Genomic DNA, 16,243 nt, shown 5'->3' on the forward strand with positions numbered 1-16,243 from the left:
ATTTTATAGGCACATAAACTATCTTAACTACTAAAATAAACTTGCCTTGAAAACAAATGAGTAGAAGCTCTAAATAGAACAGTCAAGTGTTCATGGTATGCTCCATGGATTTGCAAAATGCTTTCATTCTTATACTGACATAAGCCTGAACGCCCATGATCTTAAAAAAAAAAAGGTAAAATATTCAGCATCTTACCTGTAACAAGAAAGCTGCATCTCCCTGCACCAGCTTCATTTATGATGCTACAATTGTAAACCCCATAGTTTTCATTGGAAAGGCTCTTCACCGGGTACTCTGTGTATTCTTGAGAGTCAAACTGACCCGTCCGTAATAATTTGTTGCCCAAGCGCCACTCATAGGTCAGCACCCGTATTGGATAGGCTCTCAGGACCCTGCAGCTCATAGTGACAGTCCGGTCTTGTCCTTGCCGGATTTCCAGAAATGCCGGTTCCACAGCAGGAGGATCTTTAGAAAAGAGATATTAAAACAGATAAAATGTGTGGTTTTCCATCAGCCAGTGGCCACTCTTAGTGTGAGAAGCTATTTTCAAGAATATATCTAGCAACAGGGAAGGAATATTAAGAGGTGGGTGGAAAACATATTTAGCTCCGGAAATTTCAGCTTGGGTAGGGAAACATGATTCTTGAGTGTGGGCAGTGAATAAGAGTCATTGCTTTAAAAAAGCATTTGCAGGTGAAACTGGCAGAGTTTATTTTTTCTTTCTAGCTGCTTTCCAGAAAAAAACTGTCATAAGCGAGTTTGGTTTATACTGTTAGCAACCAAATGATGTTCTGGGTATAAAAGGAGAGTATCCACACTAGCATGAAATTCTGAAGCTGATGAAGCCATTGATTCAAGTCAGTGAATTCTAATTATCTCACGTGAGACTCAGATCTTGGGCTTCTGGATACCAATTATTTAATAAAATGGGTAACACAAGTTTATAAATTTATTTTCCAAATTATTTGGTCAGAAAGAATTTGCCTGCAAGCCATAATATTCGCGTGTACATCTTAAGCAAACTTTGCAAATTACACCACAGGTAGATACAGATTTCAACTACTGCAATGGCTCATTTATCTGGCTTAATTGTGATTTTTTTCCTATACAATTAAAACTTGCTACATTAGGTACCTAACCTTTTTGTTTTTGATGGGAAGATTTGCAAAAGGTATTACACACTTCTCTCATTATTTAGGGTAGGCAAAATACAGGTCTTTTCTTAATGATGACTCCCAACTATCATAATTAATAATCATTTCCTGGGCGCTAATGACATGATTCCTTTGATCAAGGAAGTTGTGTGGGATGACTCAGGATTTTCTGCACTCAGGGTTGCTCTGGGCAACACGAGCACATCCTTGCCTAGATGTGTTTGGTACCCTCTTGAGTTGTGTAGTATAAAACCGTACAGCTCTACCTGGAAACCCTTCCTTCAGGATGCTAAGAGGTTTTAGGACTGTCACACCAAACGTGCCATCTGATATTCTATACATGCCATTCCATCTACTTTTTGTAGTATCGCTCTTCTTTCTCATCGCCAATCCATTGACTGATTCTTCGTGCTTCGTTCAACCAATATGTTTAAGCTACCATATGAATTTTAATTTCATTCATAAATTCAATTTGTGAGCCCTCCTTATATAAGTGCTAAGAATAAAAAGAGAAACGAACAAGAAAAAATCCTATCTGCATGTAGTTTACAGCCCAACACAATAGGCAGACATTTAAATAGCTGATTTAAAAAACTGAAGTACAAAAACCAGTTCTAGAGTAGAAAGTGAAGATGTGAATAACACTACGAGGATTGATCGTGCAAGGAAGGTGATACTTGAATTGTATCTCCCAGGATGTATAGGAAATGGTCAGGGTGGTAAGCCATAAGAGAGGACATTCCAGGTAGGGGGATAAGTAGGTGCAGAGGTAAGGAGAAGACAGGAGGACAGGGTGTTAAGGGAAGTATAGGTGAATAGCACAACTGCTGCACAAAAGGTGCACAAATGCTTGGGAGGAAATAAAGATGAAAAGAAAAGCAGAGGCTGTGTCAAGGATCCTTGAATGTCATGTTATGGAGTTTGAATCTTACCCTGTTGGTATTGAGGGTCTTTTAAAAAATTTTAAATAAAGGCTTTATATAATTAAACCAATCTTTTAGAAGGAATAGTGTGGCAGATAGGAGGAGCATAAATCTCAGAAGAAATTCAAAGAGAAAGCCTGAACCAAGGCAACATCTTGGGACCATAAATGATACCTTAGACAATAAGGGGGATGAGTGATGAAGATGGGGAAGAAAGGAGAGGTAGTTCAGAGTTGGAGGACGTGTCGAGTTTGTGGACCTATTAGTCACAAAGGAGGGATACTTACTAGGCAAGTGTTTATTTCCAAACATACGGCTATATTTTATTTTCTCTGTTTTGATTTTGTGCTTAACCGAATCATATTCAGAGAAAACAGTCCATATGTATTTGATCCTCCGAAATTTGTTAAAACTTATTATATCTCCCAGAATATGATCGATGTTTGTTCTGTGTGTGCTTGTAAAGAAGCAGTAGTTTGTAGTTTGGGGATGTGATGTGGAACTATTGGGTAAAGTCTGATAACTGTGTTGTCCATATCATTTATACAGTTGTTAGGTTTTTGTGGGTTTTCTTTTTTCCGCCCATTTGTGCTACTTGGGTTAACTTAGAAGAGAGTGGCAAACTCTTCTGAAAGGGTAGTAATTTAAAAAAAATTTTCTTCTTGTCATTCTATCTCCTTTTTGCCTTACATATTTTGAGGCTATGCTATTCAGTGCATACAAATTTAAAACTGCTTTATGTTATTGATGATTTGATGCTTTTATCCTTGTGAAATATAATCTCCTTTATCTCTAATGTTTTATTATTTAAAACTCTATTCTGTCTCATATTATTCATTGAGTTAATACTTACGTTATATTTTTCATAAATACTTTCACTAACCTTATATTTTACAAGCACCTCTTTTAAACAGCATGTAGTTATATTCTGTTTTTTCAAAAAAGTCTGACAATCTTTTAATTTTACCGAGAGCACTTAGCACTTTATTCACTTAAGTTTAATGTACTGATATGTGTGGGTACAAGTGTTCCTTCATATTTCTGTTCTTTCTTTCTCTGTCTTCTTTATATAATGGATTCTGACCCTTTTCCTGCTACTAGTTGGGAACTCTGCCCTGTTTCTGTTATCTTATTGATTGTCTTAAAGCATGCAACTTGCATTCTCATTATCCAAAAACATCAATTAACACATTCACCATCCTCTTAGACAAAATAGGAATCTTAGAACACTTTGCTCCTTCAAATTCCATTCTGCATATGTTACTGAGTCATGAATTTTAATTCCCTCTTGTTCTTTTTTAAATCTATTGGATATTATCATAACTTCATACCTTTACTATTTTTTAAATTACCCAGATATATGCTAACTTATTTGTCCTTAATTCCTTCTTTCATTATAGATCTTCCAAATCTGTGGTCGCTTTCCTTTCACCTAAAGTATACTGTATAGAATTATCTTCAGTGAAGTTTCTGATCTTTATTTTCTAAAAGTGTATTTTTAACCTCATTCTTAAAAGGATATTTTCCTTGTATATAGAATTATAGGTTGGCAGCTTTTTTCTTTCTGCACATCATGATATAATTCCACTGTCTTCAGAGGGGCCATTATTGCCGTAGAGAAGGAAGCTCAAAGTCTCACACTTTGAAGTGAATGTCTTTTTTCCCTCCTGCTACTTTCAAAATCTTTTTGTCTTTCATGGTTCTACAGCTTCAATATAATGTTTCTAGGTATCAGCTACTTATAGTTTGGGATTTGCTGGGCTTCTTAAATCTCTTGATTTATGTTTGGTGTTTTTTGTCTAGGAATTGGGAAATTCTCCTCATTATCTCTTCAAACAACACCTGTATTCTTCTCTTTTAATTCTCACTTGAAGATCGTTTTTATTCTATCTTCCATGTTTCTTAACCTCTCATTCAAACTTTCCATTTCTTGAGGTTTCTGCATTGCATTATGAATAAATTCTCTGAGCTGATTCAGTTCATTAATTTTTTCTTCAGCTCTGCTTAATCTGGTAAACATCCACGTGTTAAGTACAATAATGTAGTCTTCGTTTATAAATGTTCTGTGTAGTTCTTTGGTATACCTTTTATACCATTGTTTTAATACTTTCCCACTACCTGTAAAAGTAGTAAGGCTTGTCTTTTATTTCTTTAAACAAAGTAACTGTTTTATACTGTCTGATATTTCCAATTACTGTGTCAAGGGTGTTTCTCTGTTGGTTTCCTCTCAAGGTAATTTTTTCCCCTGTATTCTTGCTTACTTTCAACTCTGTGCTATTCACTGTCCTTTAAAAGAATATTTACAAGGATGCTTCATGCCTAAGATGATGGCTTCCTCCTCTAGAGATCTGTGCCCATAAACAACTCTTGGCATCAGTGTCTAGGATTGCATTAATCCAAGTTCATGGCTTGAGGTTGTATTTTAATCAAATAGGTGACATAAATTTGAGTCCAAAATCCACATAAGAGCTAGTATGTGATTACAATTTCAGAAATGGTTCCCATGCCACCCCCACCTTGCTCACTTCAAAGGTGAGTTGTTTTTTTGCATTCTCTTGGGAGTAGGAATGTGTAGACTAGGTTTACCTCTGCTCTACTCTTATCTTGTGGATACGGTCTTTTGAGTTCTAACTTCTATTGGTAGACACTTTCCCAAGGAACACCCTGGGTTTGGAGTTCTGCACCCCTTGCCCAGAGATGCCATCAAAACTGAAGCTCAGATTTGCCCATATCAGCAAATGCCCCCAGGGCAAAAGTAGGTTCACTGTACTCTTTTCTTTCTTTTTCTTTCTTTCTTTCTTTCTCTTTCTTTCTTTCTTTCTTTCTTTCTTTCTTTCTTTTTCTTTCTTTCTCTTTCTTTCTTTCTTCTTCCTTCCTTCCTTTCTTTCCCTTTCTTCTTATTTTTTTTTTTAATTTATTGACTGCGTTGGGTCTTTGTTGCTGCATGCAGGCTTTCCATAGTTGTGGTGAGCGGGGGCTACTTTTCCTTGTGGTGCGCAGGCTTCTCATTGCTGTGGCTTCTCTTGTGGTGGAGCATGGGCTCTAGGCACGTAGGCTTCAGTAGTTGCCGCATGTGGGCTCATTAGTTGTGGCGCACGGGTTCTAGAGCACAGGCTCAGTAGTTGCGGCACACGGGCTTAGTTGCTCTGTGGCATGTGGGATCTTCTCGGTCCAGGGATCGAACCCGTGTCCCCTGCATTGGCAGGCAGATTCTTAACCACTGTGCTATCACGGAAACTCCTCACTGTACTATTTTCATATAAATTTGGCATGGGATTTTTTAATAAATACTTTAATGCTTTCATAATACTTTAAGAATATTTTCCAGCAATTTCAGTTGTTTGCATTGAAAGGATTTTGTGGAATATTTTGTCTATTTAATGCCCAGAAATGCATATCTCTGATTGCCAAGTGGAAATATGGATCTAAAGCTCAGAATGGAAGGCTGACTGCAGGCTATAGTTCTGTTGAGATATCTCAGAGTAAGTATAAACAAAGACGTAGAAAATGTCAAATTTGAATTTACTCTTCAATATAATCACTTACAGAGTTAGAGAAAAATAAATCTCCTAAAGGAGAATAAACATAAATTAGCAGAGAGATATGTGGATCCAGAAAGTTGTGTTACAAAAATTAAAGGAGTTGTATGCTTCAAAGAACAGGAAGGAATCCAATGTGCCAAATGTCAGCAAGGCAGGAGTTAATACCGAAAATACTGTTTTTGACAAGTTTAATATCATTAATAATTATAGTGAAAGCATTTTCTGTGAACTGTTTATAATCTGGGTTACAGGTTTTTGGCATGTGAAAGGATGGTTAAATAGCACAAATCAGTAACGACAACTATTTGTTCAACAATATTGTCTATGAATAGAAAAGATGGGTATTTCTACTGATTCTACCTTCAAAATATATTAGAAGTGTAAACATTTCTCTCAATCCCCACTACCCCACACTATTACCTCTCACACGGACTACTACAAACGTCCTGTGATAGCCTTCTAGCAGGCCAACAAGCTTCCTCTTCTGACCTTCTCTCAACCTTCTGAGTTTGGCCAAATGTTCTTTTACAAGAGAAATCAACTCTTTTATTCTCCTGCTTAGAACACTTTATGACTCACCCCTGCTTGTTAACCAGGCCTACAAGGTCCTGAAAGTTCTGGCTCTGGCTGTATACCCAACTATTCTCATCCTGAACACTATGTTTCAGAAACATAGGTTTTCTTCCTGCTTCTTCATGATAAACCCTTTCTACAATGGACCTATGATTTTGTTCTGTCCTCCTAATATGTTCTTTCCTTGACTTTATCCATGGCTGTCTGCTTTTCATCTTTTAGATTTTACCTTCAGATAGCCTACCCTTGATTACCAGTGAGTGAAGTATCTCTCCTACTGTTAATAATACAATATTAGTTACCATCGTATTTGCCTCCTCTGTAAGCTCCATTTAAAGAAATTTACAACTTCCTAGTCACTGCATCACCCTCTGTATCCATCAAGTCCCTAGTGTAATAGTTAGTGACAAATCATTATTGATTGAATAAATGAATGCTGAAGTGCATGAATGAGTGCTGTAAAAGAGAAAAGATGTCCACAGTATCTTCAATATTCCTCGCATCAAGACCTGGATTCTATGTCCACTTTCTTAAATCTGGATGGGCTCTGTGATTACTTTGACCAATAGGATACAGTAGAAATGATGCTGTGCTGATTTTGGGCCCAGGTCACAGAAGACAGGGATTTCACTTCCTATCTTTTGAAATATCCACTCTGACAGTTCTGACCCATGTAATAAGTCCAACTACTTTACTAAAGAAGTGAGGGGAAGGGGCCCTGAGATTATATAAAGGAGACGGCAGAGTTAAGCCCAATCTTCCACCCATCCCCACCAAGGTTTCAGGCATGTGAAGCTACCTTGGACTTTCCAGACCAGACCAACTACCCACAAAATACCAACAAGTGATCCAGATAGTATCACAATCCACGTGAAGCAGAAGAATCACCTGCTCAAGTCATTGACTCATAGAGATTAGATAATCAGATATAGTAAGATGTGATTTTTTTTGAGCTCCTAGGTAATAGAGAAGTTTTTAACAAATTAAGAGATAACTGGACTTCCTAGGTGGCGCAATGGGTAAGAATCTGCCTTCCAATGCAGGGGACATGGGTTCAATCCCTGCCCCAGGAAGATACCACATGCCACAGAGCAACTAAGCCCGTGTGCCACAGCTATTGAGCCTGCGCTCCAGAGCCTGTGAGCCACAACTATTGAGCCCAAGTGCCGCAACTACTGAAGCCCACGCACCTAGAGCCCGTGCTTTGCAACGAGAGGCCACCACAATGAGAAGCCCATGCACCACAATGAAGAGTAGCCCCCGCTTGATGCAACTAGAGAAAGCCCGTGTGCAGCAACGAAGACCGAACACAGACAATAAAATAAATAAATAAAGTAAATTTATTACAAAAAAAAAAGAGAGATAACTGACACAAATGCCTTTTAGCCTTCAAAATCCAGAAGTTTGATATTATGAGTGACGACTAAGTAGTGTGAGGCAAAAGGACAAGGGGACAGGGCATTTGAGGAGACACAGTTTAAGCAACAGACCATGGGATCCAAACTGGCTCTGGAAAGGAATTAGCTCAAGAAGGAAAATAACGGGGGAAGACAATCAATGGGTTGAATTACTAGGACAACTTGAAAACCTGAACAGCAAGTACACTGAAAACAACAGAGTCAGGAAGCCAAAAAGTTGCAGTCAATAAACAGAATTTTGTCACAATTTAATATTTCAGTGATAGAGAAATCTGGAGTGATTACAAGATCAGAAGCCATTGGAATAAATTCTAAAGTAGAGATTAATGATACTAGAGTGAAATGAAAATAAGTTAAGTAAATACACATTTACTTTCAAATTATATTTGCATTTTTTCTAGCAAAACAGTGTTTGCAACTGTTTATCTTTCTGGTTATGAATTTCCTTTTAAACGGCAAAGATTATAAATGTAACTATACCTAACAAGGAGATGTCTTAAAATACATATTTATTTTTTCTGTGAATGATTTTCTGTGAGAAGTCTTTGAATGTATCTCACCTATTAGGTTATTTCAAATAAAGGATTTTTTAAGATCCTCACTATATATAAATGTGTCATTCATCCAAACCTAGAAGATTTAGCCCTATAGAGACATCTGATGGTGTTGGGTTAAAACTTCTTCAGCAGAGTTTGTTTTCATAAATTCAATAGAGCCTGAATTGGAAAGCATCCCTAAATGAACGTAATCATTACTGCAGTTTAAAATACTGTCCAAACTACCTGGATTCCAAGGTGGTCCCTTAACCTCAAAAAAGCTAGAGAATGTAAAACTGGGAACATTCCCTACCGTTCAATCAGGTCTGCCTATGGAAAACTTCGGTGATTACACGGCTCACTTTAAGCACACTGGCTATGAATGAGCTCAGCATCTCATTCTTTGGAATATCCAGTGAGGATAACCTGTGCAGTTAGGATTACATGGTGTAGTATGAAGTCTTTGAATACGATGAAAGAAAGCTTCAGGTGTCAAAAAAATTAGAGTTCACTCTTCTGACAGAATCAGTTTTTCATGGTGTAAGAGTTACTCAGTATGTTCTATTACAAAATATTTAATCTTAAGAAAGTAAAATAAGTAAAATATTGTGAGAAAAATGTCCACTTAGATATGAAATGCTTAAAAGTATAATTGCTTAGGAGAAAGAAAGAGGTGCCTGGATTTTGTTCAATTAAATAAAATCATTACATTATACTGAATGGATCCACTTACATTAAAAATCCCTGGTTGAAAAGTTTGTCAAAATACCTCCCTACAAATATACTGAAGGATGACGGTAATAAAAATAATAATTATCTTTGTTGATATTGAATATTTACTAAGTGCTAGGTATTATGTTAACGTCTTTACATAGTTTATCTTTTTATAATAATAAGTCATTTTATAGAAGACTCGGAGGCACAGAGAAGTTATGGAAAGTTGCCTGGCTTAAAAAGTAGCAGAATAAGGATTCAAACAAGGCAATCTGATTCAGAATGTAGGCTCTTAATAACAACCTATGCTTCATTCTTTCCAATTACAGATATCATCAATGTTTCATGATGTAAATCTCTTCCTCAAAGAGGATTTTGAAAATTTTGCCCTATTGGTTATTCACAGTTATCAATTGAAATAGATGTTAGCCTATTCACACTATCATTTAGAATTCACAAAACTTGTATAAGTCAAAATGGGAAACAGGTTTTGTGGAAAGCACAAAAATATTGCAACAAAATTGCTATGCTAAAGAAAAATGTTGTTAATGATGGATTTCAAACCAGATTCAAATTGCAGTTTATATACCAACGTACTTCACGGCAACGCATTTCTGTATTATCCGTATATTAATATGTATGCTGATTGTCTGTAGATTAGCTATCTGGAGGCAAACATGTAATCTTTGAAAGTTTCAAGGATTTGGTTAGGAATAAAGTTAAGTAAAACGTGCACAAAATTAAGATTTTAGCATTTTCTGTTCTTGTACCTACAGGTCCCAAGAGTTACAAATGGGCAATGGTTCCAATGTTTAAATTCATATCCAAATGTCTTACCAGAGTATACAGAAATGTGTGTTAGTACTTATTTCTTAATAAGGGGATCAGAGATTAGCTCATAAGTTTTTTTAACATTGTGTATGAATAAAAAATTGCATCTATTTCTTACAAACAATAGCCAGATTCTAATGAGAACCAGAGCTGTGAGCAAATCAGTACCTTTTATTTTAAAAAAATACATTTTAATAAGTAAAAAATCCTTTCAAACCAATCTTAAAGAATATTAATAAAACCCATCTTTAAGTCTTGAAGGGAGTGTGAGATTATAGATGATGGATATTCATGGGGCTGTCTGCATTTTAGTTACAGTTTAAAAGAGCAGACTGCTCACCTGTCTGGAGAACTTCAGTGTAAGAATGCTCTTGATTATTGAACCCTTAAAGGGGACTGATAAATTCGCACACAGTAGGGTCATTTCTTCTCAAGTCAAATGCCTGCCTGATACAACACTTGTCTGCTCTTTGTTGTTGTTTTGTTTAAAGAGATCTAGGAAAATTGTGCCCTGAATAATAAAAAAGCCCAGTACTGAGATGAGAAAATCGAGGAGTTGGAGTGTTAAGTCAGCAAATCAAATCCTTCATTTGCCCAATAAAAATAGTGACATTACTACTTTTAGTGTATGACAACCTCTATTTCTCTGTGTGTGTGTATCTTTCTCTCAAATCTTTTCATGGTCTTGTAATTACATCTGTCTCAGTGGTAATGAAACTGAACTTCAAAGAGATGAGTGAGAGTAACCTGTTTAGGGCCATCGAGGGACACTAAACATATTTGAAACCTAGGCTAATTTACCTTCAAGATGTTAGCCATTTAGATTTGACCATGTGATATTTTGAAGCATTATGTTACTATACAGATGTAGGTTCAAAATACCCCTATTTCATTTGTATCAATCAAGCACATACTTAGAACATTCTTAGATAACGTTGGGTACAAGATGATATACTAAGAGATTAAACAAAAATCAATATAAACATCTTCTGTTAATATGTAATTTACATTATCAGTATAAATATAACATCTTAATAGATGTAAGTATGCACAATTTAATACAATCAATATATGGATTCTTATAAGGCAATAACTAATTAATTGCTATAGTATGATGGGAAATATATATTATATCTATGTATACGTGTGTGTGTGTGTGCGCGCGTGTGTATTTATAATCTTTGTTCTTTATTCCTGGAACAGATCTCCTAAAACTCTTGGAATTTCCTGAGTGACAGAAGCACCTTTTATTATTTATAACAAGCCCTTCTCAACCATACCTGAATTTATGCTAATAAGGTGAATCTTGGCTGGCCCCTATATAGCTTCAGGATGTGGGATGGTCTCCAAAAAGACCAAGCCATGGTTGGAAGACTGGAACTTTTAGTCCCATCCCCTGACTTTCAGGGAGGAGAGGGAGGCTGGGGATTGAAAACTGAGTTCAAACACCAATGCCAGTGATTTAATCAATTTTGCCTATGTATTGAAACCTCCATAAAAACACCTCAGTGATGGGATTCAGGGAGCTTCCAGGTCGGTGAACACACTGAAGTGCTGGAAGAGTGGTGCACTTGAGGAAGGTATGAAATCTCCACACTGCCTCCCTCCTCCACCCCATACCTTGTCCTATGCATCTCTTTTATTTGGCTGTTTCTGAGCTGTATCCTTTATAATAAACTGGCAAACTTAAGGAAAAGTGTTTTCCTAAGTTCTGTGAGTCATTTTAGCAAATTATCAAACTTGGTAGGGGCGGAACAATCAAGTCATGGGAACTCCCAAATTTATAGTTGGTTTGTTAGAAGTATGGATGGCAAAGAGGAATTGTGACTGGTGTCTGACGTGGAGGCAGTCTTGTGGCACCGAGCCCTTTAACTTGTAGGATCTGCACTATAGCCAGGCAGTTAGTGTCAGAAGTGAATTGAATTTTGGACACTCAGATGATATCAGAGAATCCGAGAACAGATGTTGGAAAACACACCACTTATTTTGTTCAGAAAGAACAACAGAATTGCTAATCAAGTCTTAAAATAAGCCTAATTTATTCAACAGGCAAAGAAATGAAAAAGGATGGACTTGGAAAAAGATACTAGAAGTTGTAGGGTCTGGTTAATGTGTCTAGAAGAGATAGAGATTGAAACAGCTAATAATTTAGGGTTAATCTACTCTGCATGACTGTGCTAGCACCTTTCACATGCTTATTACCTCATTCAATCTGCACAGCAACCTTGTAGAGTGTGTATTATTATCTCCATCTTACACATAAAGAAACTAAATCTGAGAAGTTACATTCTCAAGCATCCCACACAGCCCAGGTGACAGACTTTGGACCCAAAACAACATGACTTCAAAGTCCATGTTCTTTCCAACACAGCAGATTGAGGAAGCAGCACCAAAAGCAAACTGTAAATTAGTCTCTAACATAATGCTAGTCTAACTTTGGAAGCTGGCAATATTGGGAAATGCAGTTTAAAAATAAAATAGTCTATAGCATTTGTAAATAATTAGCAGGAAAGCAACCTCAAAGATCTGGTGATACATTCTACAAAATGAGTATTCACCTCTCTCCACAAACATTTTGAGATTGTTAATAATTGTTATTTTGTATCTCTAACAGTTTTCTCAGCAGGATAAAATTTTGGAATTACAGTGGAGAATTATTGCTATGTGACTAAAAATACTGGTACATTTGTATTGTTCACGGCAGGCACATGATGGATAATGTATAGAACCATTGCAGTTTCTTCCTCAAAACAAAAATGATAGTATACTCAATACTCTTACTTTGTTTACAGAAGCTTTGCTTTGTATGATTACTACATACTATTTATTATTTAGCTATACTGTTCTTAGGTCTAAAAGATTCAAGGATGTTAGGTCTAAAAGATTCAAGACTAAATAATTCAATGATGTTTATGAAAAAATAATTGATTTAATTATTTGGGTTTTTCTAGGACATTAATAACGAAAAAATTGATTTAATTAGCACCTCTCCATTACAGGCAGTATCTGCAGAGAACATCTAGATGGAACTTAAAATGTTTTCCTTCTAATTCACTCGACTAGATTCTTGATATATGTATAAATAGATCTAGAAACATCATTACCCACTATGGTGATAAGGGTCTCCTAAACCAGGACAGAAGTAAATTTCCATTTTGAGTTTATTTTTGTGTATGACGTGAGATAAAGGTTCAGTTTTATTGTTTTGCATGTGGCTGTCCAGTTTTCCCAACACCATTATTGAAAAGACTATCCTTTCTCCATTGCATATTCTTAGTGCCCTTATCAAAGATTAGTTGATCATATCTGCTTGGATTTATTTCTGGACTCTCTATTCTGTTCCATTGGACTACTGGAACCAAGTCTCCTGCCTCTTGTTTGTAGAAACACTTTAGCCTCCCAGGCCTTCCCCTAGTTCCAAAGAGCAAATTTAATCAGAGAAGTCATATTTTAAATTAGAAAAATCAGTTTTCAAAAGAACATATAGAAACAAAGGAAAGCATGAAGCAACACAATAATAACAGTTTATCCATAAAACAAAGACATTTAGTTCCTCCTCAAGGTCTGTAGATAATATCCTCAGCCATATCTTTGAGCTGTTTTGCAAACACTAAAACCTCCACCAGGGAAAAGAAGTTAACTGCATGCTGATCACTAGCAAGTAGACCCCAGACTGGTTGGAGCCAGATAATTGATAATTGAGATTCCTGAAAAACCACCCTGTTACCTCACCACCAACCAATCAGAGAATTATGCATGAGCTTATCATACACCCAGCGACCTTCTCTCCCCTCACACTGTCTTTTAAGACCCTTCTCTAAAAGCCATGGGGGAGTTCAGGTCTTTTGAGCCCTGGCTACCTATTCTCTTTGCTTGGTGCTCTACAATAAACACTGTACTTTCCTTCACCACAGTGTCAGTAGATTGGTTTTGCTGAGTGTCTGGAAAGTAGACTCATTTTGTTTGGTAACACTATATGTCTGTTTTTATGCCAATACCACATCCTTTTAATTACTATAGCTTTGTAATATAGTTTGAAGTCAGGAAGCATAATGACCCAGCTTTGTTCTTCTTTCTCAAGATTGTTTTGGCTATTTGGAGTCTTTTTGGTTCTATAAAATTGTAGGATTATTTTTCTTATTTCTGTAAAAAAGGCCACTGAAATTTTGACTGGGATTGCATTAAATCTGTAGATTGTTTGGGCAATACAGATATTTTAACAATGTTTATTCTTCAAATCCATGAGCAAGAAATATCTTTGGTTTTTTTGTTTGTTTGTTTGTTTATTATTATTTTTTTTGAGGTATACCAAGTTGAAATATCTTTATTTGTGTCTTCTTCAATTTTAAGTTGAAGTGTATACATATATCAAATCATCATGTTATACCTTAAATATCATAATTTTATTTGTCAATGATACTCAAAGCTGAAAAAATACATTTCCTATTCTTTGTTCTTATTCCCTCCTCATCTTGTTTACATTTTTCTTGTCATTTAAATGGTTATAATGGTCAACTTTGTGCAAGGTGGTGAAATTAAGTTGCTATATGCTTGGGAGAAAAGGGTGCTAATAGTTATACAATTTTTTATAATGTATGAGCAATATCTCTTACTAATAAAAAAAATGAGACATTCCAAAAAAGAAAAAAAAAAAGTCTCTTGTAGTTATTTAATTTACATACATGCACATGGGCATGTGTAAGAGATAGTTTAGTAGATGCTAAACTTGTTACACTAGTGCTCAAGAGTTATGATTATAATTACTGATTTGCCTGGAACACCTTCTGTGTTGAGCATGCATCACAGCAAATCTCTGAAGCTTTCTCCTAAACATTCATTAATGACAAAAATTTATATCTTTTCACAGTTTCACAGAGTTTCAGACTTCAAGGGTGAAACAATATAAATGAATATAATTCACACATAATTAAATCACCCATAGGGTCAGTAGCATCATGGTTTCACGTTCAGTCGTCTGTCTAAAGACTTCGCTAAATCTTTACTGCGTAATGCCTTACAGAAACAAACTAAACAACAAAAAAACACTGAGGGGGAGTTGCAACTTAAGCAGCTCACCTTGTCAAAACCTTATGTTTCTCTTCTAAATTTCTTCAATCTATGAAAACGTCTTTTCCTCTCATCCATGTTGTACATACTAGCTTCTTCTGCTCTATTCTCTACATTCTTCATATTGTGACCAAATGTCCCCAACGTATAACATTTTCATGATGTATGGCTCCCCTAAGAAGCACTGTTCCTCACCCTTGCCATTGCTTTGCTCAGGAGAATCAGTGCAACTGCTTCGCCATCCCCAGCACTACCTCAAGTTTTAGTTATAAAGTTCTCTTGCTTGTTACAAACATGCAAGAAAAAATGTTGCGTCAGAAGAAAACACTATATTGGATTATCTCCCTGATTTTTTAAATTAAACATATAGCTCTTTTAGTCAAAAAAACAAATATAAAAAAGAAAATTCTACTGTAATATCACACTTTAAAAATAGGCACAAGCCTAACTAGACTACACTAGTATATCCAAAGAAAGATTCTTTGTGCTTTTTTCTAATAGTAGGCAATGAAACATAGGATTGAGCGTTTAAAATAGCTATTTCTACTTCAAAATTATTTACATAGTACCTATTTGTGAAATGGTAGATGATTCACTTTGAGATAGCCTTACTTTTCAATTAAAAAAATGTAACTGTGTGGTGATGGATGTTAACTAGACTTATTATGGTGATCATTTCACAACATATACAAATAGCAAATCATTATGCCGTACACCTGAAACTAATAAAATGTTATATGTCATTTATATATCAATATCTATATCTATATCTATATATATAGTTAATGTCAAGGAACTCCTGGCAACATAGATTTGGTAATAATTTCAATGTAAAGGGAATTTTTAATAAAAGTAATATAATACCTATTCTTTCTGAGTAACTTTGTATGCTTTACTTCTTTGTTAATTTGGGGGAAGAGTACATTTAATATGGACATTATACAAATCTTAACTAACTAGGTCCTTCCTTTGTTTTATGAGAAAAAAGGGCAACACAAAAAGAAAAAATTATTCACAATATTATTATTCAGAATATATTTTAACATCAATTATCTAGTGTAGCACTATTTAGTGTATAGTCTGAGGTCCAGGTCTGATTCAAAAACTGTTACAGCCCTGTGACAAGATAAGGCGGTTGTACCAAAATGTAAACTAATTACATCACAGCACACTATTAAGGTCAGTTGATGATTTGAGTGGGAAATTTAGGAAGTCGGTAAGAACAATTATGCAATATATTTTTATTGATGAAATCAGCTAAAAATATCTAATCCCTTTAAAGTTTCTTAGAGCTTACTTGTGTGTCCATATAATTCAACAAGCTGGTCTCAAAGCTAGAGTAAGGACTTAGATGAAAGCTGGAAAACTGACTTGTTAGCAATAAAGTCAAACACTGTCTGAAATGGAGTTCTTAGTGAAGAAGCAGAAGAACCAGAATTAACTAAATCTTCAAAACCTCAACCTTTTCCATCCTTTGTATTCAT

General features: G+C 35.6%; 1 protein-coding gene across 1 annotated transcript in view; it reads right to left on the reverse strand.

The window, feature by feature from the left end:
• Positions 1-16,243, reverse strand: part of MDGA2 (MAM domain containing glycosylphosphatidylinositol anchor 2) — a 777,847-nt gene that overhangs the window by 111,352 nt on the left and 650,252 nt on the right. Inside the window, exon 9 of the mRNA XM_057722267.1 lies at positions 197-466. Coding sequence (XP_057578250.1) covers positions 197-466 — 270 coding nt within the window. The remainder of the gene's footprint in view (positions 1-196; positions 467-16,243) is intronic.

The sequence above is a fragment of the Hippopotamus amphibius genome, chromosome 2, assembly GCF_030028045.1.
Source record: "Hippopotamus amphibius kiboko isolate mHipAmp2 chromosome 2, mHipAmp2.hap2, whole genome shotgun sequence".
NCBI classification, from domain to species: Eukaryota; Metazoa; Chordata; class Mammalia; order Artiodactyla; family Hippopotamidae; genus Hippopotamus; species Hippopotamus amphibius.